The sequence below is a fragment of the Gymnoscopelus microlampas genome (assembly GCF_963454915.1).
Source record: "Gymnoscopelus microlampas genome assembly, chromosome: 7".
NCBI classification, from domain to species: domain Eukaryota; kingdom Metazoa; phylum Chordata; class Actinopteri; order Myctophiformes; family Myctophidae; genus Gymnoscopelus; species Gymnoscopelus microlampas.
In genome coordinates this window covers 13,680,442-13,706,080 of record NC_139944.1, presented here as the reverse complement: position 1 = coordinate 13,706,080, position 25,639 = coordinate 13,680,442, and the positions used below count along the sequence as shown (strand labels likewise).

Sequence of the window (25,639 nt, the reverse complement as noted above, 5' to 3'; positions counted from 1 at the left end):
AAAGGCACATACACACACTCCTGTAGCAAAGGCCCAGGGGGCCGTCACATCACCAGCATTTTTTCGTCACCAGCATTTTTCGTCATTTTTCGTCACCAGCATTTTTTCGTCACCAGCATTTTTCGTCATTTTTCGCCACCAGCATTTTTTCGTCACCAGCATTTTTCGTCATTTTTCGTCACCAGCATTTTTTCGTCACCGGCATTTTTTGTCATTTTTCGTCACCAGCATTTTTTCGTCACCAGCATTTTTCGTCATTTTTCGTCACCAGCATTTTTTCGTCACCAGCATTTTTCGTCATTTTTCGTCACCAGCATTTTTCGTCATTTTTCGTCACCAGCATTTTTTCGTCACCAGCATTTTTCGTAATTTTTCGTCACCAGCATTTTTTCGTCACCAGCATTTTTCGTCATTTTTCATCACCAGCATTTTTTGTCATTTTTCGTCACCAGCATTTTTTCGTCACCAGCATTTTTTGTCATTTTTCGTCACCAGCATTTTTTCGTCACCAGCATTTTTCGTCATTTTTCGTCACCAGCATTTTTTCGTCACCAGCATTTTTTGTCATTTTTCGTCACCAGCATTTTTTCGTCATTTTTCGTCACCAGCATTTTTTCGTCACCAGCATTTTTTTCGTCACCAGCATTTTTTCGTCACCAGAATTTTTCGTCATTTTTCGTCACCAGCATTTTTTGTCATTTTTCGTCACCAGTATTTTTTTGTCACCAGCATTTTTCGTCATTTTTCGTCACCAGCATTTTTCGTAATTTTTCGTCACCAGCATTTTTTCGTCACCAGCATTTTTCGTCATTTTTCGTCACCAGCATTTTTTGTAATTTTTCGTCACCAGCATTTTTTCGTCACCAGCATTTTTCGTCATTTTTCGTCACCAGCATTTTTCGTCATTTTTCGTCACCAGCATTTTTTCGTCACCAGCATTTTTCGTCATTTTTCCTCACCAGCATTTTTTGTCATTTTTCGTCACCAGCATTTTTTCGTCACCAGCATTTTTCGTCATTTTTCGTCACCAGCATTTTTTCGTCACCAGCATTTTTTGTCATTTTTCGTCACCAGCATTTTTTTGTCATTTTTCGTCACCAGCATTTTTTCGTCACCAGCATTTTTTTCGTCACCAGCATTTTTTCGTCACCAGAATTTTTCGTCATTTTTCGTCACCAGCATTTTTTGTCATTTTTCGTCACCAGCATTTTTTCGTCACCAGCATTTTTTCGTCACCAGCATTTTTCGTCATTTTTCGTCACCAGCATTTTTTCGTCACCAGCATTTTTTGTCATTTTTCGTCACCAGCATTTTTTCGTCATTTTTCGTCACCAGCATTTTTTCGTCACCAGCATTTTTTTCGTCACCAGCATTTTTTCGTCACCAGAATTTTTCGTCATTTTTCGTCACCAGCATTTTTTGTCATTTTTCGTCACCAGCATTTTTTTGTCACCAGCATTTTTCGTCATTTTTCGTCACCAGCATTTTTTAGTCACCAGCATTTTTCGTCATTTTTCGTCACCAGCATTTTTTCGTCACCAGCATTTTCCGTAATTTTTTGTCACCAGCATTTTTTTGTCACCAGCATTTTTTGTAATTTTTCGTCACCAGCATTTTTTCGTCACCAGCATTTTTCGTCATTTTTCGTCACCAGCATTTTTTTTGTCATTTTTCGTCACCAGCATTTTTTCGTCATTTTTCGTCACCAGCATTTTTCGTCACCAGCATTTTTTTCGTCACCAGCATTTTTCGTCATTTTTCGTCACCAGCATTTTTTCGTCACCAGCATTTTTCGTCATTTTTCGTCACCAGCATTTTTTCGTCACCAACATTTTTCGTCATTTTTTCGTCACCAGCATTTTTTCGTCACCAGCATTTTTTAGTCACCAGCATTGTTTCGTCACCAGCATTTTTTGTCATTTTTCGTCACCAGCATTTTTTGTCATTTTTCGTCACCAGCATTTTTCGTCACCAGCATTTTTTCGTCACCAGCATTTTTTCGTCACCAGCATTTTTCGTCATTTTTCGTCACCAGCATTTTTTCGTCACCAGCATTTTTTGTCATTTTTCGTCACCAGCATTTTTTCGTCATTTTTCGTCACCAGCATTTTTTCGTCACCAGCATTTTTTTCGTCACCAGCATTTTTTCGTCACCAGAATTTTTCGTCATTTTTCGTCACCAGCATTTTTTGTCATTTTTCGTCACCAGCATTTTTTTGTCACCAGCATTTTTCGTCATTTTTCGTCACCAGCATTTTTTCGTCACCAGCATTTTTCGTCATTTTTCGTCACCAGCATTTTTTCGTCACCAGCATTTTCCGTAATTTTTTGTCACCAGCATTTTTTTGTCACCAGCATTTTTTGTCATTTTTCGCCACCAGCATTTTTTCGTCACAAGCATTTTTCGTCATTTTTCGTCACCAGCATTTTTTGTCATTTTTCGTCACCAGCATTTTTTCGTCATTTTTCGTCACCAGCATTTTTCGTCACCAGCATTTTTTTCGTCACCAGCATTTTTCGTCATTTTTCGTCACCAGCATTTTTTCGTCACCAGCATTTTTCGTCATTTTTCGTCACCAGCATTTTTTCGTCACCAGCATTTTTCGTCATTTTTTCGTCACCAGCATTTTTTCGTCACCAGCATTTTTTCGTCACCAGCATTGTTTCGTCACCAGCATTTTTTGTCATTTTTCGTCACCAGCATTTTTTGTCATTTTTCGTCACCAGCATTTTTCGTCATTTTTCGTCACCAGCATTTTTTCGTCACCAGCATTTTTTCGTCACCAGCATTTTTCATCATTTTTCGTCACCAGCATTTTTTCGTCATTTTTCGTCACCAGCATTTTTTCGTCACCAGCATTTTTTTCGTCACCAGCATTTTTTCGTCACCAGCATTTTTTCGTCACCAGCATTTCTTCGTCACCAGCATTTTTAGTCATTTTTCGTCACCAGCATTTTTTCGTCACCAGCATTTTTCGTCATTTTTCGTCACCAGCATTTTTTCGTCACCAGCATTTTTTGTCATTTTTCATCACCAGCATTTTTCGTCATTTTTCGTCACCAGCATTTTTTGGTCACCAGCATTTTTGTCATTTTTCGTCACCAGCATTTTTTCGTCACCAGCATTTTTCGTCATTTTTCGTCACCAGCATTTTTCGTCATTTTCCGTCACCAGCATTTTTTCGTCACCAGCATTTTTTGTCATTTTTCGTCACCAGCATTTTTTGTCATTTTTCGTCACCAGCATTTTTTCGTCACCAGCATTTTTCGTAATTTTTCGTCACCAGCATTTTTTCGTCACCAGCATTTTTTGTCATTTTTCGTCACCAGCATTTTTTCGTCACCAGCATTTTTTGTCATTTTTCGTCACCAGCATTTTTTTGTCATTTTTCGTCACCAGCATTTTTTCGTCATTTTTCGTCACCAGCATTTTTCGTCACCAGCATTTTTTTCGTCACCAGCATTTTTCGTCATTTTTCGTCACCAGCATTTTTTCGTCACCAGCATTTTTCGTCATTTTTCGTCACCAGCATTTTTTCGTCACCAGCATTTTTCGTCATTTTTTCGTCACCAGCATTTTTTGTCATTTTTCGTCACCAGCATTTTTTCGTCACCAGCATTTTTTGTCATTTTTCGTCACCAGCATTTTTTGTCATTTTTCGTCACCAGCATTTTTTCGTCACCAGCATTTTTCGTCACCAGCATTTTTTCGTCACCAGCATTTTTTCGTCACCAGCATTTTTCGTCATTTTTCGTCACCAGCATTTTTTCGTCATTTTTTGTCACCAGCATTTTTTCGTCACCAGCATTTTTTACGTCACCAGCATTTTTTCGTCACCAGCATTTTTCGTCATTTTTCGACACCAGCATTTTTTGTCATTTTTCGTCACCAGCATTTTTTTTGTCACCAGCATTTTTCGTCACCAGCATTTTTCGTCATTTTTCGACACCAGCATTTTTTGTCATTTTTCGTCACCAGCATTTTTTTGTCACCAGCATTTTTCGTCATGTTTCGTCACCAGCATTTTTCGTCATTTTTCGTCACCAGCATTTTTCGTCATTTTTTGTCACCAGCATTTTTTGTCACTTTTCGTCACCAGCATTTTTTTGTCACCAGCATTTTTCGTCACCAGCATTTTTCGTCATTTTTCGTCACCAGCATTTTTCGTCATTTTTTGTCACCAGCATTTTTTGTCACCAGCATTTTTTTGTCACCAGCATTTTTCGTCATTTTTCGTCACCAGCATTTTTTCGTCACCAGCATTTTTCGTCATTTTTCGTCACCAGCATTTTTTGTCATTTTTCGTCACCAGCATTTTTTCGTCATTTTTCGTCACCAGCATTTTCCGTCACCAGCATTTTTTTCGTCACCAGCATTTTTTGTCATTTTTCGTCACCAGCATTTTTTCGTCACCAGCATTTTTCGTCATTTTTCGTCATTTTTCGTCACCAGCATTTTTCGTCATTTTTCGTCACCAGCATTTTTCGTCACTTTTCGTCACCAGCATTTTTTCGTCACCAGCATTTTTCGTAATTTTTCGTCACCAGCATTTTTTCGTCACCAGCATTTTTTGTCATTTTTCGTCACTAGCATTTTTTCGTCACCAGCATTTTTCGTCATTTTTCGTCACCAGCATTTTTTGTCATTTTTCGTCACCAGCATTTTTTCGTCATTTTTCGTCACCAGCATTTTCCGTCACCAGCATTTTTTTCGTCACCAGCATTTTTTGTCATTTTTCGTCACCAGCATTTTTTCGTCACCAGCATTTTTCGTAATTTTTCGTCACCAGCATTTTTTCGTCACCAGCATTTTTCGTCATTTTTCGTCACCAGCATTTTTTGTCATTTTTCGTCACCAGCATTTTTTTGTCACCAGCATTTTTCGTCATGTTTCGTCACCAGCATTTTTCGTCATTTTTCGTCACCAGCATTTTTCGTCATTTTTTGTCACCAGCATTTTTTGTCACTTTTCGTCACCAGCATTTTTTTGTCACCAGCATTTTTCGTCATTTTTCGTCACCAGCATTTTTTCGTCACTAGCATTTTTCGTCATTTTTCGTCACCAGCATTTTTTCGTCACCAGCATTTTTTCGTCATTTTTCGTCACCAGCATTTTTTCGTCACCAGCATTTTTTACGTCACCAGCATTTTTTCGTCACCAGCATTCTTCGTCATTTTTCGACACCAGCATTTTTTGTCATTTTTCGTCACCAGCATTTTTTTGTCACCAGCATTTTTCGTCATGTTTCGTCACCAGCATTTTTCGTCATTTTTCGTCACCAGCATTTTTCGTCATTTTTTGTCACCAGCATTTTTTGTCACTTTTCGTCACCAGCATTTTTTTGTCACCAGCATTTTTCGTCATTTTTCGTCACCAGCATTTTTCGTCATTTTTCGTCACCAGCATTTTTTGTCATTTTTCGTCACCAGCATTTTTCGTCATTTTTCGTCACCAGCATTTTTTCGTCACCAGCATTTTTTCGTCACCAGCATTTTTCGTCACCAGCATTTTTTCGTCATTTTTCGTCACCAGCATTTTTTCGTCACCAGCATTTTTTTCGTCACCAGCATTTTTTCGTCACCAGCATTTTTTCGTCACCACCATTTTTTCGTCACCAGCATTTTTGGTCATTTTTCGTCACCAGCATTTTTTCGTCACCAGCATTTTTCGTCATTTTCCGTCACCAGCATTTTTTCGTCACCAGCATTTTTTGTCATTTTTCGTCACCAGCATTTTTTGTCATTTTTCGTCACCAGCATTTTTTCGTCACCAGCATTTTTCGTAATTTTTCGTCACCAGCATTTTTTCGTCACCAGCATTTTTTCGTCACCAGAATTTTTCGTCATTTTTCGTCACCAGCATTTTTTGTCATTTTTCGTCACCAGCATTTTTTTGTCACCAGCATTTTTCGTCATTTTTCGTCACCAGCATTTTTTCGTCACCAGCATTTTTCGTCATTTTTCGTCACCAGCATTTTTTCGTCACCAGCATTTTCCGTAATTTTTTGTCACCAGCATTTTTTTGTCACCAGCATTTTTTGTCATTTTTCGTCACCAGCATTTTTTCGTCACCAGCATTTTTCGTCATTTTTCGTCACCAGCATTTTTTGTCATTTTTCGTCACCAGCATTTTTTCGTCATTTTTCGTCACCAGCATTTTTCGTCACCAGCATTTTTTTCGTCACCAGCATTTTTCGTCATTTTTCGTCACCAGCATTTTTTCGTCACCAGCATTTTTCGTCATTTTTCGTCACCAGCATTTTTTCGTCACCAGCATTTTTCGTCATTTTTTCGTCACCAGCATTTTTTCGTCACCAGCATTTTTTCGTCACCAGCATTTTTTCGTCACCAGCATTTTTTCGTCACCAGCATTTTTCGTCATTTTTCGTCACCAGCATTTTTTCGTCACCAGCATTTTTTCGTCACCAGCATTTTTCGTCATTTTTCGTCACCAGCATTTTTTCGTCATTTTTCGTCACCAGCATTTTTTCGTCACCAGCATTTTTTTTGTTACAGTCTGGCTCTAAGACCATAACAAAAAAGGGGAGACGACACGGAGGTATTACATAAATAAGTGTAAAGTTTATTCAACCAAAGTGAAATAAGTAAATAAAGTAATATGTTTAAGTTAAGACATGCTGTCCACTGGAACTGAGGCTAATAAACCAACATAACTAAACCAAAACCAAACACAAATGCTCTCCGGTGTGGCCACGCCTGAGGCCTGGAAGGACTGAAGATAGAGAGCAATGTAGAGTGGGGCTTTTATAGTGTGAGGAGACAATTGGCCAGGTGTCTCCCCTTCCACTGATCAACTCAGACTCCACCCTCCAAACCAGCACTGCAAGGGAATCTGGTTAGTCTGTTAAAGGCACATACACACACTCCTGTAGCAAAGGCCCAGGGGGCCGTCACACCCCCCCCCCCCCTTCAAAACAGGGTCCCATAGGGAACCCTGGCCCAAACTTTGTGCTATAACTAAATAAACTACAAATATTTACAAAAAATGAACCCCATTTTAAACTAACCCCCCCAGTTCACATCTCCATTCTGCTTCAGCCCCACCCCACCTCAGCAACTGGTACCTTGGAGCCTTTAAGAGAAAGGTTAAGGCCTATGCAAAACAGATTATGAACACAGAATTAATTTATGGGTCCCTAAATTAAGCATCCACATAATTCTCTTTCCAATGAGTTTTTCCATGTTTTTCCTTCCTGTGTGCATTACCAATGCAGACAGGATGACAATAACTCCATGGTGTATTCTGCACCTGTGGCTGTGACCCACAGACACATGGTTTCACAAAGTTGCCATGACTTTTGCGTCCATCACGCTTCCGAAACGTCATGACATCTTTTGAGCTGAAAACACGCCTCTCAAAGCCACGGTCACACAAATCTGTCCCCTCAACTTTAACAGCTTTGGGCTGAGAAATTTCCAAATTGGGGACCAAATAAGCCACTTTGATGGGTTTCAGTTTTTCAGTTTTTCAGTTTTTTGACCAGTACTACAGACTTTGATGTACATTGCCACGCTTCTTTTCACACGGGGCCAAAATAACTTTTTCAAAACCTCATCATAAGTTTTACGCACCCCCATATGCCCCGACTCATAGTGAGCAATGCAAAAACTGACTCCTGAAATTTGGAAGGAATGACAATTTGGAAAATTGGGTCTCCAATGAACACACACTTGCGCAGCAGTACTCCATTCTCAATGAAGTACCCCTGTGCACGATTTTTCACCTCCTTTTTGGGGAGAACAACATTGAACAGCTCCTTCAGTGTGGGATCGGCTTTCTGCTCTCTTACCAACTCTGAGTGTGAAATAGACATAGGAAGGTTGCACAAATATTCATTTTCATCCTGGTGCTTCCTATCCTCAACTGCTTTTTGTACAGGTCGAACAGACTGATCAGAAAAGACCCGCTCCCCTGCTACATCATTCCCCAGTACTATGGTCACCCCATTAACAGGAAGAGCTGGACGCACCCCCATCCTAACTTCACCTTGGAACAGAGATGAACAGAGCATGAACTTGTGTACAGGAACATGGAAAACTGACATCTCCATGCCCAACACAGGAATGAACGACCCAGTGTCAGTCGCTCCAGAAAATGGCAGAGTAGAGGCAAGGATAAATGAATTAAATGAGCCTGTGTCTCGTAAAATAGTTACTGGCACCTTCTCCGGATTACCAATCAAGGACACCTGTCCCTTTGACACAAATGGTGAAAAGGCACTTCTCATTACCTCAGCACTCGGCTGATCTACCAAAACACTCTAGTGACAAAAGTACGCAACAGAAAACAAATCGATTAAATTGAGCCTCCCCACTGACTGCCTATACCAAAAACTTATCTAACTGCGCTCTGGTCTTCTGAGGGTTTCTGCGGCCAGGCACCAAAACCCGCTAGCGTGGAAAAGCGACCAGCAAGCTGGCAACAACCCAAAACTAGGGACATGCTCCGAGCCACTTTCACCCCACACTACTTTATACCCGCTCACGAATCCCAAGGGGAAACGCGCTATGCCTACCTGAGTTGGCTCAATAAAACCGATTTGCAAAATAATACTTACGCTCTTATGTCACCAGACCTTTAACCAATTCTCCGACCTCCGATCGCTCCCCAAAGAATGCAGGTAGGGAATCCCCAGAAATTACGTCACCAGCGGCATTCCCACGGCCCCACCCCCCTGCTGCCACCAAGGGTAGATGCGAACCTGAACCCTGCCTGTTTAACACAAGCAACCTAAACTGCAATAGTCATCGGCCTACTCAAACTTTGTAGTTTCCTACATTTTTCCGTTTTAGACGAGCCCCCATTTGTTACAGTCTGGCTCTAAGACCATAACAAAAAAGGGGAGACGACACGGAGGTATTACATAAATAAGTGTAAAGTTTATTCAACCAAAGTGAAATAAGTAAATAAAGTAATATGTTTAAGTTAAGACATGCTGTCCACTGGAACCGAGGCTAATAAACCAACATAACTAAACCAAAACCAAACACAAATGCTCTCCGGTGTGGCCACGCCTGAGGCCTGGAAGGACTGAAGATAGAGAGCAATGTAGAGTGGGGTTTTTATAGTGTGAGGAGACAATTGGCCAGGTGTCTCCCCTTCCACTGATCAACTCAGACTCCACCCTCCAAACCAGCACTGCAAGGGAATCTGGTTAGTCTGTTAAAGGCACATACACACACTCCTGTAGCAAAGGCCCAGGGGGCCGTCACATCACCAGCATTTTTTCGTCACCAGCATTTTTCGTCATTTTTCGTCACCAGCATTTTTTCGTCACCAGCATTTTTCGTCATTTTTCGCCACCAGCATTTTTTCGTCACCAGCATTTTTCGTCATTTTTCGTCACCAGCATTTTTTCGTCACCGGCATTTTTTGTCATTTTTCGTCACCAGCATTTTTTCGTCACCAGCATTTTTCGTCATTTTTCGTCACCAGCATTTTTTCGTCACCAGCATTTTTCGTCATTTTTCGTCACCAGCATTTTTCGTCATTTTTCGTCACCAGCATTTTTTCGTCACCAGCATTTTTCGTAATTTTTCGTCACCAGCATTTTTTCGTCACCAGCATTTTTCGTCATTTTTCATCACCAGCATTTTTTGTCATTTTTCGTCACCAGCATTTTTTCGTCACCAGCATTTTTTGTCATTTTTCGTCACCAGCATTTTTTCGTCACCAGCATTTTTCGTCATTTTTCGTCACCAGCATTTTTTCGTCACCAGCATTTTTTGTCATTTTTCGTCACCAGCATTTTTTCGTCATTTTTCGTCACCAGCATTTTTTCGTCACCAGCATTTTTTTCGTCACCAGCATTTTTTCGTCACCAGAATTTTTCGTCATTTTTCGTCACCAGCATTTTTTGTCATTTTTCGTCACCAGTATTTTTTTGTCACCAGCATTTTTCGTCATTTTTCGTCACCAGCATTTTTCGTAATTTTTCGTCACCAGCATTTTTTCGTCACCAGCATTTTTCGTCATTTTTCGTCACCAGCATTTTTTGTAATTTTTCGTCACCAGCATTTTTTCGTCACCAGCATTTTTCGTCATTTTTCGTCACCAGCATTTTTCGTCATTTTTCGTCACCAGCATTTTTTCGTCACCAGCATTTTTCGTCATTTTTCCTCACCAGCATTTTTTGTCATTTTTCGTCACCAGCATTTTTTCGTCACCAGCATTTTTCGTCATTTTTCGTCACCAGCATTTTTTCGTCACCAGCATTTTTTGTCATTTTTCGTCACCAGCATTTTTTCGTCATTTTTCGTCACCAGCATTTTTTCGTCACCAGCATTTTTTTCGTCACCAGCATTTTTTCGTCACCAGAATTTTTCGTCATTTTTCGTCACCAGCATTTTTTGTCATTTTTCGTCACCAGCATTTTTTCGTCACCAGCATTTTTTCGTCACCAGCATTTTTCGTCATTTTTCGTCACCAGCATTTTTTCGTCACCAGCATTTTTTGTCATTTTTCGTCACCAGCATTTTTTCGTCATTTTTCGTCACCAGCATTTTTTCGTCACCAGCATTTTTTTCGTCACCAGCATTTTTTCGTCACCAGAATTTTTCGTCATTTTTCGTCACCAGCATTTTTTGTCATTTTTCGTCACCAGCATTTTTTTGTCACCAGCATTTTTCGTCATTTTTCGTCACCAGCATTTTTTAGTCACCAGCATTTTTCGTCATTTTTCGTCACCAGCATTTTTTCGTCACCAGCATTTTCCGTAATTTTTTGTCACCAGCATTTTTTTGTCACCAGCATTTTTTGTAATTTTTCGTCACCAGCATTTTTTCGTCACCAGCATTTTTCGTCATTTTTCGTCACCAGCATTTTTTTTGTCATTTTTCGTCACCAGCATTTTTTCGTCATTTTTCGTCACCAGCATTTTTCGTCACCAGCATTTTTTTCGTCACCAGCATTTTTCGTCATTTTTCGTCACCAGCATTTTTTCGTCACCAGCATTTTTCGTCATTTTTCGTCACCAGCATTTTTTCGTCACCAACATTTTTCGTCATTTTTTCGTCACCAGCATTTTTTCGTCACCAGCATTTTTTAGTCACCAGCATTGTTTCGTCACCAGCATTTTTTGTCATTTTTCGTCACCAGCATTTTTTGTCATTTTTCGTCACCAGCATTTTTCGTCACCAGCATTTTTTCGTCACCAGCATTTTTTCGTCACCAGCATTTTTCGTCATTTTTCGTCACCAGCATTTTTTCGTCACCAGCATTTTTTGTCATTTTTCGTCACCAGCATTTTTTCGTCATTTTTCGTCACCAGCATTTTTTCGTCACCAGCATTTTTTTCGTCACCAGCATTTTTTCGTCACCAGAATTTTTCGTCATTTTTCGTCACCAGCATTTTTTGTCATTTTTCGTCACCAGCATTTTTTTGTCACCAGCATTTTTCGTCATTTTTCGTCACCAGCATTTTTTCGTCACCAGCATTTTTCGTCATTTTTCGTCACCAGCATTTTTTCGTCACCAGCATTTTCCGTAATTTTTTGTCACCAGCATTTTTTTGTCACCAGCATTTTTTGTCATTTTTCGCCACCAGCATTTTTTCGTCACAAGCATTTTTCGTCATTTTTCGTCACCAGCATTTTTTGTCATTTTTCGTCACTAGCATTTTTTCGTCATTTTTCGTCACCAGCATTTTTCGTCACCAGCATTTTTTTCGTCACCAGCATTTTTCGTCATTTTTCGTCACCAGCATTTTTTCGTCACCAGCATTTTTCGTCATTTTTCGTCACCAGCATTTTTTCGTCACCAGCATTTTTCGTCATTTTTTCGTCACCAGCATTTTTTCGTCACCAGCATTTTTTCGTCACCAGCATTGTTTCGTCACCAGCATTTTTTGTCATTTTTCGTCACCAGCATTTTTTGTCATTTTTCGTCACCAGCATTTTTCGTCATTTTTCGTCACCAGCATTTTTTCGTCACCAGCATTTTTTCGTCACCAGCATTTTTCATCATTTTTCGTCACCAGCATTTTTTCGTCATTTTTCGTCACCAGCATTTTTTCGTCACCAGCATTTTTTTCGTCACCAGCATTTTTTCGTCACCAGCATTTTTTCGTCACCAGCATTTCTTCGTCACCAGCATTTTTAGTCATTTTTCGTCACCAGCATTTTTTCGTCACCAGCATTTTTCGTCATTTTTCGTCACCAGCATTTTTTCGTCACCAGCATTTTTTGTCATTTTTCATCACCAGCATTTTTCGTCATTTTTCGTCACCAGCATTTTTTGGTCACCAGCATTTTTGTCATTTTTCGTCACCAGCATTTTTTCGTCACCAGCATTTTTCGTCATTTTTCGTCACCAGCATTTTTCGTCATTTTCCGTCACCAGCATTTTTTCGTCACCAGCATTTTTTGTCATTTTTCGTCACCAGCATTTTTTGTCATTTTTCGTCACCAGCATTTTTTCGTCACCAGCATTTTTCGTAATTTTTCGTCACCAGCATTTTTTCGTCACCAGCATTTTTTGTCATTTTTCGTCACCAGCATTTTTTCGTCACCAGCATTTTTTGTCATTTTTCGTCACCAGCATTTTTTTGTCATTTTTCGTCACCAGCATTTTTTCGTCATTTTTCGTCACCAGCATTTTTCGTCACCAGCATTTTTTTCGTCACCAGCATTTTTCGTCATTTTTCGTCACCAGCATTTTTTCGTCACCAGCATTTTTCGTCATTTTTCGTCACCAGCATTTTTTCGTCACCAGCATTTTTCGTCATTTTTTCGTCACCAGCATTTTTTGTCATTTTTCGTCACCAGCATTTTTTCGTCACCAGCATTTTTTGTCATTTTTCGTCACCAGCATTTTTTGTCATTTTTCGTCACCAGCATTTTTTCGTCACCAGCATTTTTCGTCACCAGCATTTTTTCGTCACCAGCATTTTTTCGTCACCAGCATTTTTCGTCATTTTTCGTCACCAGCATTTTTTCGTCATTTTTCGTCACCAGCATTTTTTCGTCACCAGCATTTTTTACGTCACCAGCATTTTTTCGTCACCAGCATTTTTCGTCATTTTTCGACACCAGCATTTTTTGTCATTTTTCGTCACCAGCATTTTTTTGTCACCAGCATTTTTCGTCATTTTTCGTCACCAGCATTTTTTCGTCACCAGCATTTTTCGTCATTTTTCGTCACCAGCATTTTTCGTCATTTTTCGTCACCAGCATTTTTTGTCATTTTTCGTCACCAGCATTTTTTCGTCATTTTTCGTCACCAGCATTTTTCGTCACCAGCATTTTTTTCGTCACCAGCATTTTTCGTCATTTTTCGTCACGAGCATTTTTTCGTCACCAGCATTTTTCGTCATTTTTCGTCACCAGCATTTTTCGTCACCAGCATTTTTTCGTCACCAGCATTTTTTGTCACTACCGAAACGGAAAAAAAAATTACTAAGTCCAGAGCTCGATGAATGTTAGGGACCAAAAAAAAAGTCACTACCAATCAACGTTAAATTGCCTGAAACGTACTCCTAACAGGTTTTTGGGGGAACATTTTTTTTTCGTTTCGGTAGTGTCACTACCGAAACGGAAAAAAAATTACTAAGTCCAGAGCTCGATGAATGTTAGGGACCAAAAAAAAAGTCACTACCAATCAACTTTAAATTGCCTGAAACGTACTCCTAACAGGTTTTTGAGGGAACAATTTTTTTTTCGTTTCGGTAGTGACACCATTGTGTCACTACCGAAACGGAAAAAAAAAACTAAGTCCAGAGCTCGATGAATGTTAGGGACCCAAAAAAAAGTCACTACCAATCAACTTTAAATTGCTTGAAACGTACTCCTAACAGGTTTTTGGGGGAACATATTCATATGCACATGCGTTGTGAGCTTGTAGATCGGCTATGTTCACCTTTTTGACAATTTGACCAGTTTGTATATATAGTTTAGTTTGTTTTTTAAATGTCCTTAAATTATCACAACATTTCAGGTAAACATACAACAGGACAAAGGTGAAAAAGGTCAGCAGGGCACCCCAGGGAGTTGAACCCCGTCCCGCTAAAGCAGGAGTACCATACTACCAGCGCCTTTTGCTTTTTGACACCATGTCCTTACCTGCATGTGAATCAGTGTTGATCCAGTAAAAAGCAAGTCAATTTATGTTTAGTTGCGCTCGGGTGTTGCCTCTGAAAAGACAATAGAATTGTAATACTAGTCATCAAGCTACTAATATAGACTGAAGTAATTAAAGCGGGTCATGTTTGCATGTTTGGAATTGTAACAGGGTGGTTAACAGTGCTTAAAGGGCAAGACCACTTTGGTAGAGGTTTGGGTTGTGTAGTTACCTTGCCATGATGCATCTCCAAAGGTGGGCAAGAAATCTAAAACAATTGCTCCATTGATAATAAAAAAATATGCTCCTCATTGAATTACATTGTAGGCTGAAACAGCTCTCAAAGTCACTCTTTTAGCACAAACGAACGCAAATAAAGTTGATTCAGACTATATAGAACATCACCAAACCCAGTACCGTTTGTTTTTCAAATACAAATGCTAACATCCTGTTGATTTTGCTATTTTTATTAAAAAGAACTCGGACTGGATCCGCGGATCTGGATCTTCAAATAGTAAAATCAACAGGAAGTTGACATTTTTATAAAAATAAAAAAAAACAGTACTGGGTTTGGTGATGTTCTATATTGACTGAATCAGCTTTGTTTGTGTTTGTTTACGTGCTAAAAGAGTGACTTTGAGAACCGTTTCACCGTACAATGTCAATGAGGAGCATATTTTGAATGATCAATTTCTATTCAATTATTATACAGCAATTATTTTATATTTCTTGTTCACCTTTGGAGTTACATCATGACAAGGTAACTACACAACCCAAACCTCTACCACAGTGATCTTGTTCTTTAACAAGCAAAATCCAAAAGGCTGGAGTGCTCCCAGTGAGCTTCACGGTGAGAGAGAGAACAAGAACGAAGTCCAGCCACCTCTTTTATAGAGGACAATCCAGGTGGGCCAGCTCTCCACTGATGACACACTCCGCCCTAGTAACCATGACAACCACACCAGTCACCCTGACAACCCCCAGGGTTGTCACAAGAATTAAATATAAAAATAGATATCTGTGCTGTGAACAATTTAGGCTGACAAGAACAAAGTATTTTTTTAACGACAGGACTGTATGGCATTTTGTTTATACTAAAGTATTGTATGACTTCATTTTTTATGACACAGTACGAGTTTAGTATGACTTTTCTCATATACTATTGTGTCAATGTAGGAACTGAATTAATAACAAGCTAAAGTCCTTTTTGCATCAACTCCTCCAAGGAACAGGCCATATGGTGTAGTTGGCAGGGCTTTATTGAAGAAAAGGTGACATTAAAAACAAACAATTAGACAAATAAATCATACATTGATGATGACAATGAAGTGCACATTAGCATTCACATTGATTTACATGTCAACCTTAAAGTCACATCAGACAATGAGCATGAAACTGTCACTTTTACAAACTGTAATAAAAGTTATCCTTGCCTGGGCGTACATCTGTGCTGGAGGCTGACGACAGGGGAACAGGTTCTCCTGAGAGCAAGAAGCTGCGATGGAGAGATGAGTGAATGACATGGTCCAAGGAGTCTCAGATTCACTGAAGCAGTTAAACCGTGCAGGGTACAGAGGTCTGACTGTTTTTTTTTTACCACTATAGAACTGTTGTGTGTATTTGAGCATTGCCCTGCATGCTCTTCAGTGAAAGATTACAGAAAGATTACAGCCAACGCCTCGCGCTGCGAGGCGTTGTAAGCTTGTAGATCTGCTATTTTTGTTCTGATTGGCGTCGCACTGCGACGCGTTGTGAGCTTGTAGATCGGCTATTTTCAGCATGCAACCAGGTGTGAAATCAGCCATTACGACACCATCAAGGTGGTGACTAAATCAACTGTAGATTTATTCGACTATAATCTTATATTTAGTCTACTAAAACTAGACAAAAACATTTCAGATGACTAAAATATGGAATTCTATTCAAAAGACTGTGACTAAAACTAAATCAAAATTTGCTGTCAAAATCAACACTGATGTGAATACAGTTTGTACATCACAGAACAACAGAACATGAAGAAAAGAACCATCACAGCTCTCCTTCAGTGTTTACTGATCAACCTGCAATCAAAGTATACAATAACACTGTGATTCTCACTTTGTGTTAATATAGCATCAAAATCTGTGTAGCCACTTCAAACCTGTATACATCAACCGTTTGAAAATAGCAGATCTACAAGATCAGCAATTGACATGATCTGTAGATCTTTTAGAAAGTTTTTCAAAACAGTTTCAGATGGGTGGCCAAATATACACTATATGATTGATTGATTTTTCTTTGTTAAAGTGTCATCCTTCCAAGGAAGCCCCGCCCATACGGACTTACAGGACACTTTTACATTTGACATGAACCGACATAACTCACAAACAATGAGCAAAGGAATGAATTAACTTGAATTGAAAACGTTTTACAACCACTGCTGTAGCACACATGAACATGTATTCACATCAACAGATCTCTATCAGTCCAAAGCCTTACCTCTGTCTGTATATCTATATATTACACTAGTTGGCAGCATAATATGAACACATCATGCCCAATCATCAAGAACATGCCCTGAAGAAGGCCATAAAGGCCGAAACATGTTGGCTTTTATTGGTCAAAGATGAGCTAGCCTTTATATGAAAGCTTTTTAAACTTTGAAGGCTCCCCCCTTTTCTAACCAAAGAGCACCTTCCTACCATGTATCTTACACAGACTTTAAGAACACTGCAGCCCTCTTAAGCTTTTTTCTTAGATTTCTGTCCGTCTCTATTGGTCCAAACTAAGATAGATGTAGATATTAGTCGCCCAATCATGTACGCTAGACATAATAGAAAATATCAAATAAAGTAGTGTGGTTAGAATCAGGGCCGCATTAACCGTGGAACCTAGTGGAACTTGTGTTCCACGGCCCGCAGCCTGCAGGGCCCTGTGAGAATTGTATATTTAATTTTTGTGTATTTAAAGAAAAAATGTTGATTTATATTGGTCAAATACACCCGAATTAGACCCCGCGCGCGCGTGCATGTGCGTGAAATTACGCCGCTGGGGGGGCCTTTGGTTTTGTGGTGTTCCACGGCCCTGAGGGGTCTTAATGCGGCCCGGGTTAGAATCAACATATCTGCTATATTGTCTATTGTATAAAATGGCCAATTATGTCCCTGCATGTATCTGTCAAGTCCCCAACAACTGAAATGAAATAATGCAATAACATCAAACTTACCATAAGGAAGCAAACTGCCTATTAGACTAGTGACACATTAAAGATCTCCTTACCGGGGGTAGTAGAACCAAACACAAGGTTGTTTTTCATCATCTCTTACCCATACATGAAATGGATTCTTGTATAAAAATAATTAATGAAAAATCTGGGAAATTGGTGTATATTGTTATACACTCCCAAACTAAACAACGCTAAAATAAATACATAAAGCCAAACTCATGTAGATTCACAATGTCAGCTCTGAGAGGTTTAAAAATATTATCATCCCTCTCTATGTTAGAAAAAAACAGAAAGTAAATAACGTAAAGGAATTAGGAGTCATTTTAGCACCTACCTACAATAGACAGAATATCTATGTAGAATGTTCTCCTTTACTTTGTACTGACCATGGGTTGTCATAGCAACACATATGATGTCGTAATAAAATCTATACTATATCACACCCATTATTTTAGTATTATTGTCAGGTGTGGAAAAACATAAATAATTCACTTGAGCAGAACTCCCTAAACTGTATGAAATGTCCCAAAGAAAATGAAAAATGTTCATAAAATATACTAGTGACTAAAATATACTAGTGATTTATCTGGCCTGGCTGAGGGAAACCAAGGTTATGCTCATATATATAACAAGTCAATCCACCATAAGAAGTGTCCATGGCACAGTCACTACAAAGTGAAGGAGAACATTCTACATAGATATTCACATTTTACACTTCATGTTCCCTTTATCGTAGGAAGTAGTGGAAAAAGTACTCAATACTGCAATGTGGAAGTACTCTGTTACAAGTAAAATGTATCTATAAAATGTATCAAAATGTACTTAAAGTACCAAAAGTAAAAGTACTACAATGTTTGAAAATAGCAGATCTACAAGCTCACAACGCATCTCGATTGTAAGCTTGTAGCTTGTAGCTTGTAACCTTGTCCAACCCTTTTTTGGCTCAACAAAGGGAAGTAACTCGTTCTCATGCTATTCCTCAAAAATGTGGAACGCCCTACCAAAAGGAGTAAAGGAGTGTAAAACCCTACTCTCCTTCAAAACTGCCCTAAAGATACACCTTCAGGAGGCTGCAATTGGAAAATGGCCCCTGTCTAAGTCCTAACCTTACCTACCCCCCCCCCCCCTCTCCTTCTTCTTTTGTACATATTTCTCACTCTTTATACCAGTAACCTGTAAACTGAGTGTATGACATAGTAGTTGTGTATAACTGTCTGTCTCTTATATGTCACCATGATTTGTGTGCATGGGGAACTCATTTGAAACAAGCTCAGTGCTTTTATGAGTCTTCCAGTTTAGTAGACCTCGTATTGTGAATTTGTACTTCCATGTACTGTTGTTCTCATGTCTTACTAAATAAAGTACATCAATCAATCAATCAATCAGCTTGTAGCCTATGTGTGTGTACACAGGCAGGTAGCATAGTTAGCATTGCTAGCATTCTCAAACCAATCTAAAGGCAACTTCCAAATGGTAAAATATAAAAGAGCAATAACATCATCAAGAGAACAAGATAATAATAACACAGCACACAGTTAGTAGAAGTATTTACCTTTACAAATAATAGGTTGTTGGCTTGTGTCTGATGAGCTGTATGTAAACACTATGTAGACAAATCCACTGATCCACTGACTGTTGACCTGGATGTGACATCATACACTTTAGACACCATTTTCCCATTAAAGTGGATGGGGAAATTTAATGCACTAATACATTAATATCAGTTAAACTATGTAACCAATCTCTTAGCAAAATACACGCGCACGATTCCCGGTGAAGCCGGTCATTTTGACATATGGCATGTGGGATAATGAGTGTCCTAGTCACACACTCAATCAAACTCTGCAGCCGCACTGAGGCCCCCGGACATTATCTGTTTGCTTTCTAAACTCGATCTAGCCTTTGATTGCCTTTCAATAAAACCATATTTGATAGACATAGGTATCACCTGCATGTTACTGATTATAGGGAATGTTATATTATTGTAATCCGTTGTTTATTTCCTGAGCAATGGAATTATGTTGCAGCTAAAACTCTTGGGGTTGCAACATGGCAACCCTGTTTGCCATTGTTGTAATTGATAGAAAATAAGTGATATGTTTGGGTGAACTACTCCTTTAAGTCAACTAAGTATAGGTAGTGGTTAATTGCTAATTTAGCAGAAAAGTACATAAGCATGGTCATTATTTTGTAAGGCTCTTTACTGTATGTATATACTGTATTGTGCTTTTATCTTGTGATTGATTGATTGAGCACTTTATTGAAAATGAATTTTAAAAGGATAAAAGCACAAAAACATCAGAAGGCTTGTTTCCATTGTGGTCCTTTATATTGTAAACATTTTGTGCCCAAGGCTCACCAATGGATACATTCAACTCAAGGCACACCTGTATTCATAGCAAAAACATTTTCACTATTTTTGTAACATTTGTAAAAAATAACATTTGTAAGAAATCCAAAAATAAAACCAAATCTTTTTAAAATGTTCACCTAATAATGACAATGCCAAACATAGGGATGCCTGGGTGAAAGTTGTATATTTTTTATATGTTTTTAGGGTGTCAATTTTGCCTCTGTATTGACACGATACGTTGTAGATCTGCTATTTTAACTTTGTTTGTTTTGGTTTTTCCCTTCTTTTTTGTTTTACGCCATTTGGCTTAGGGGGTCCACAGTCTATCCGAGGGTCCTTGGCAGGTAAAAGTTGGGGAACCCCTGTGCTTAGTTACACACACAATATCATCCATGAATACTATCAATATATTGGCTGCTTATTGAATTTATACACCACTTGAGCTCCAGCATCCCTATTCTGGGGGAACATTCGCTGAAAATAGCTGATCTGCAAGCTCACGGCGCATTGTGTTGCGACCCGTTGTGAGCTTGTAGATAGGCTATTTTTGGCGAAGAGATTTTGGTGCAGAGGGAAAAAAGTGCACCAAGTACAGTGCCAACTCAGGTCTGCTTTACGAAGTATAGAGGGTGTAAATGGTTAAAGTAATACTGTTGGAGGAATGCAGTTGTTGGGGGTCAGATGATGATGGTTCTACTCCAGCTCCACAACCTTCTCTGCTTCTGTTGCTTCTGGAGGAGCTGCTGCTGCCTCCTGTGTGGAGTCCTGTAGGAACGACATGATGATGATGATGATGATGATAATAATAATAACTTGAACTTGGATGATGAGGATGATGTCAAAGCAGTTGGTGGTTTCTTTATAGTTTTGTATCACCCCAAAACAAATTCTACATTTCTTACATTTAAAATTCTTATAAATGTTTCAGAAATCTTTCAAGTGTTTTTACCCTGAAATCTATAAAAGCAGTGATGGTCAATGGCAAAATGGACATTTAAAGAGAAAAAGTACAAATTTGGCAGGCTACTAGTCCTACATACTTAGAAACCCCATTCAAACTTTAAAATGTTCATCTTACTGTGAACAATGTTTGCCTGAAAACGAATCTTTGAAATGTTTCATAGGTTTAGAAATGTACTCCTTTAAAAGTTTTGGCACCTCAAACAATGCTTTCACCTAGAAACTCCATTCACACTTTTTGTCTCCGCCAGGAGACATTGTTTTCACTTTCCACATGTCAAGCTAACATTGGTCAAGCCTCACGTGACACGTGACAATACGGTGAAATAGTGTGATCTGATTGGCTAGTGACGTATAGCGGCCTATAAATACATGTGTCACTTTGAAAGAGTCTTAGCCTCTTTCAAAGTGAGGTAAGACAGGAATAATCACGAAATGGCTGAGAAATGGCGGATACTGTAACAATTGGATAGGACACTTACACAGACAGGACAGATAGGACACTTACATAGGACACTTACATAGACAGGACGGATAGGACACTTATACAGACAGGACGGATAGGACACTTATACAGACAGGAAGGATAGGACACTTATACAGACAGGACGGATAGGACACTTATACATACAGGACGGATAGGACAGTTATACAGACGGATAGGACACTTGTGTCATGTTACTATGACACAGTAACATGTTCTATTTTTTGTAAGAATTAGAACATAAGAAGTAGAACATTCCCAACATTCCCAAGTCTGCTGGCGGAGACTTGTGCTCCGAGGAGCACTTTTTCTAGTTATAATTCATCTTACTGTGGACACAAATGCTTGAACTTTTTACTTTGAAATGTTTTGTAGTTTTTGAGATATTTAACTTTAAGCGCCCAATGCATTGTCAATGGCAATGGATATAGAGCGCCGAAGTCTGAAGTCACTGCCTGTTCCAGGGTTCGTGGCTTTATTTTTTGTGTTGAAATCCCCATTTGGGAATCTTAGATCACGTCATATAAGAACTGTGTTCCAAACATAAACACACCACCTTGGTGTTTTTGTCAGGGGGGTGGCTACTTTAACCTATAAACTTGATTCACAATTTAAAAATTCCACCTTACTGTGGACATGTATGTTTGAGATTGACACAGTGGTTCTTACTTATCATGTTCACTTGCGTGCTATTCACTGAAAGATTAGATAAAGTACTATTCTAAAACAATGAATTCCCTGGTCTCTTGCAGGCTGTTCACTGAAAGATTAGATACAGACCACAAGAGTCAGATATAAGTTGGGAAAATGTCCTAGTTGAATTTGAACCGGGAACCTTCTGGTTGCAAGCCCTGTACCTAAACCACTGCACCACAGAGGTTCTTATTATTCTGTTAACTTGCGTGGTATTCACTAAAAGATTAGATAAAGGTAAAAGCCCCAGGTAAAAGTTGGAAAGATGTCTTTGCTGGTTTTGAACTCAGGACCATCTGTGTGCAAGGCCTGTATCTTAACCACTGCTCCACCATGGTTAATACTTTTTTAGGTCTCTTGCACATTCTTCACTGAAAGATTAGATAAAGGTGCAAGAGTCAGGTAAAAGTTGGAAAAATGTCCTGGTTGGATTCAGGGGCGGACTGGCCATTTGGCGTACCGGGCAAATTCCCGGTGGACCGCTGGGCCAGAAAAGTTTTTTTTATTTTTTAAATATTTTCGCTCCCGTTTTAGGATTATTACGGTCATTTACGGGTCGCGCGGCCCAATTATTAGTTACGTTGATGTTTGGGCTGGGATGCTCTCCAGCAGGGGCCTCAGTGCGGCTGCAGAGTTCATGTGCAGGGCTGGGCTGAAACAGTCCCCCCCCCCGTTGACCAAACGACCTGGGGGGTGGTGGGCCGGTTCGGACCAAAATGTCAGGGTTGAATTTTGGTCCCAGTCCGGCCCTGACTACAGTAGTGTATGTATTGTAGTATAGAGTATGTAGAGTGTTTGGTGTGACCTCGAAGGGCTCATTGAAGGCAGTCTGTCCTCTGTACAGAGGGTTAGGGAAGGTGACCAGTGCTGGAGCGTCAGTCTGTCTGGAGGCTGCATTCTCCTCCTCATTCTGATACACACACACACACACACACACACACACACACACACACACACACACACACACACACACACACACACACACACACACACACACACACACACACACACACACACCGAGACAGACGAACAGGACAGGTCGGTGAAATAAAACAGGTGGAGACAGAAAGTTAAACAGAAACTCAATGGTGCCTTTGAGCAAGGCACTTAACTCCACACAGCCCCAGTGGAGCTCCCAGTAAAACAGTATCAGACTGTGGTTGTACTGGTCAGCTCCCAGTACAACATAGAAGACTGTGGTTGTATTGAGGGTGGCAGTGGCACGTGTGCGTGTGTGTGTGTGTACACAATATGTGTGTTTACGTGTGTGAGTGCAGTGTCTTACTTTGAAGTACTGGAATCTAAAGGCGTGTCCTTTCTGTTTGTAGACGTAGTAACTCAGACCAGCCACTAGGAGCAAAATCATCACCACGACAACCCATGCGATGCTGCTGGAGTGGGTGTGGCCTCTGTGTAGCCTGTCTGGGGAAATCTGTAGATAACAGGAAAGATGAACGAACGCACACGTGCACACACACGTGCACACACACACACACACACACACACACACACACACACACACACACACACACACACACACACACACACACACACACACACACACACACACACACACACACACACACACACACACACACACACACACACACACACATTTACTGAGTAGGTAGTTGTTTCGCACTGCATAGTACAGTTTATTGACATATGCCTGCCCTGCAGTGCATACTAAAATCTGTAAATCATTAGATAACCCTAACGCTATAAACACTGTTGTGGTCATTTAATATTTCCTTGGTGAGAGAATGAAGAATTGCTACTAAAGGCAATATACATTTATTTGAACAGATGACAATAGAATAATGGGGGGAAAACATTATGTAATGGACTGAAATGAAATTGGAAGAAAGTAATGAAATGAAAAATAAAGGAAAAAGACTGGAAAGCGTCCGGCAGGCTACAGGAGTCTGGCCCTGATTTGAACGTTGGTGAAGCTTAAATACAGATTCTCTGCAAGGCTGCAAAGTGTTATGATGTTGCAAAGGACTGACATCAGAATCCTACCTGCATCTGACCAAGTGGTCAGATGCAGAGCCTGTTTTTTTGTGTGTGTCTGTGTTCTCACTGTTCTTGCTTGGATCAATGGAACTAACATTAAGTCCCTAGATCGGTATCACAACTAATTTTTCACAGTTGTAGAGAAAAATAAAATGTTTAAAATGTTTTTAGTTGCAGTGTTTCACCAATGAATTATTTTTTGATAGTATAGTGAAGAATGACAGGAAACAGAGAGTGACACACAGCAATGCTCGTCGGGCTCAGGAATCGAACCCGAGACGAGCATTAGAGCCTATAGTGCCTGGCAAAAAATCCTGTAGGAGGGCGTCAACAAGTGTGTCATTTGGTAGCGGACATCTTGGTGGGATATAAACAGCTTGACTTAACATTGACTCCCCACCAATATGTCTGCAGCTACTATGCCCCGGCCCCCGTAGTGACGACACGTCACGCCAAGCACTATATGTGGTATATGCGCCTTAACCACTACTAGGCCATCAGCACCCCTAGGTCGGAGATCTTTGCTATTTATCACACGACAAAGCATACAGGGCTTAAGTGTTGCAAGTGAAGTGCACATCTATTCTGGGTAATACGGTTTGTTGTGACTCACCGGCAGGGGCGGGGCTGTGAGGGGAGCCTGGATGACGTGGATGATCCCATTGGTGGCAGGGATGTCCCAGTCCACAAAGGACCTCTCATTCACCAGCTTACAGCTCTGACAACACCCAAACGTTGTTTTATGTAGTAAGTAAAAGTAGCAATATACCACAATAGAAAAATACCCTGTTACAAGTAAAATAGCTGTATTCAAAATGTTACTTGACTAAAATGTTCAATAGTATTGGCAACAAAATATACTTACAGTACCAAAAAAAAGAATGATTTTCAGAAATAGCAGTTCACACGTGTGTGTGTGTGTGTGTGTGTGTGTGTGTGTGTGTGTGTGTGTGTGTGTGTGTGTGTGTGTGTGTGTGTGTGTGTGTGTGTGTGTGTGTGTGTGTGTGTGTGTGTGTGTGTGTGTGTGTGTGTGTACCTCATTCATGTGTATAGTGAGGTTGAAGCCCAGTCGAGAGGAGATCACTGCCTCGTGTGTCAGTCCCTGGTACTGCACTCTGCTTTGATTGGCTGAGAAGTGGTACTCCAGATCTCTTCCTGTCAGAGTCTAAATATGTCAACACATTATCATGATATTATAATCATATATTTATTTCATAGTTAATTATATTGTAATGTAGTAACCTGGTTGGGATTGATATTATATTATATTATCTCTCCACCTTGTCCTTATATTATACTAGACAGGCAACGATCAACTCTGGAACGATGCAAGTTGGGAACAATGCGTTGGGAACAATGAGTTGGAAATGCATGCCCTACACAGTTAAATACGATTTCCTGTACATGTCCATAACTATTACAACATTATATATAATTAATAACTATATAATAATTACTTATCTGGTCATAATAACTATAGCTAAGTATTTTTTCTCAACTGTATGCTATCGCTGACATCGACATCGACACTGACAATGATATTTGATTTTGAACAAATTATCCATTTCTTGTGCTTGCTTAGGGTATAATACTACTACCGGTACTAATACAAGTAAGACGCGCGAACGCTGGAAGCGAACGCAGCTCGAAAATATTGTGCATTTACGGACTGTGTGTGTGTGTGTGTGTGTGTGTTTTGACTGTACTCTGGCGCCACTCTGTTGGTTGCACACAGGCAGTGCAGTGCACACATACTGCACACAGACAGACAGACAGACAGACAGACAGACAGAGACACAATGAGAGCAGAGTTTCATAGTATGCTCCACTTGGGCGGAGGCGCCTCCTTCC

At 39.8% G+C, this 25,639-nt stretch overlaps 1 protein-coding gene across 4 annotated transcripts in view; it reads right to left on the bottom strand.

Annotated features, from left to right (window-relative positions):
* Window positions 1–19,451: 19,451 nt before the first annotated feature.
* Window positions 19,452–25,639, bottom strand: part of stab1 (stabilin 1) — a 65,159-nt gene continuing 58,971 nt past the window's right edge. For all 4 annotated transcript variants that reach the window (XM_084061145.1, XM_084061143.1, XM_084061144.1 and 1 more), the window contains 5 exons: window positions 24,825–24,953; window positions 24,402–24,506; window positions 23,058–23,204; window positions 22,578–22,682; window positions 19,452–20,400 (listed from right to left, as the gene is read on the bottom strand). In XM_084061145.1, the coding sequence (XP_083917271.1) occupies window positions 20,329–20,400; window positions 22,578–22,682; window positions 23,058–23,204; window positions 24,402–24,506; window positions 24,825–24,953 (558 nt within the window). In that variant the 3' untranslated portion in view covers window positions 19,452–20,328. The remainder of the gene's footprint in view (window positions 20,401–22,577; window positions 22,683–23,057; window positions 23,205–24,401; window positions 24,507–24,824; window positions 24,954–25,639) is intronic.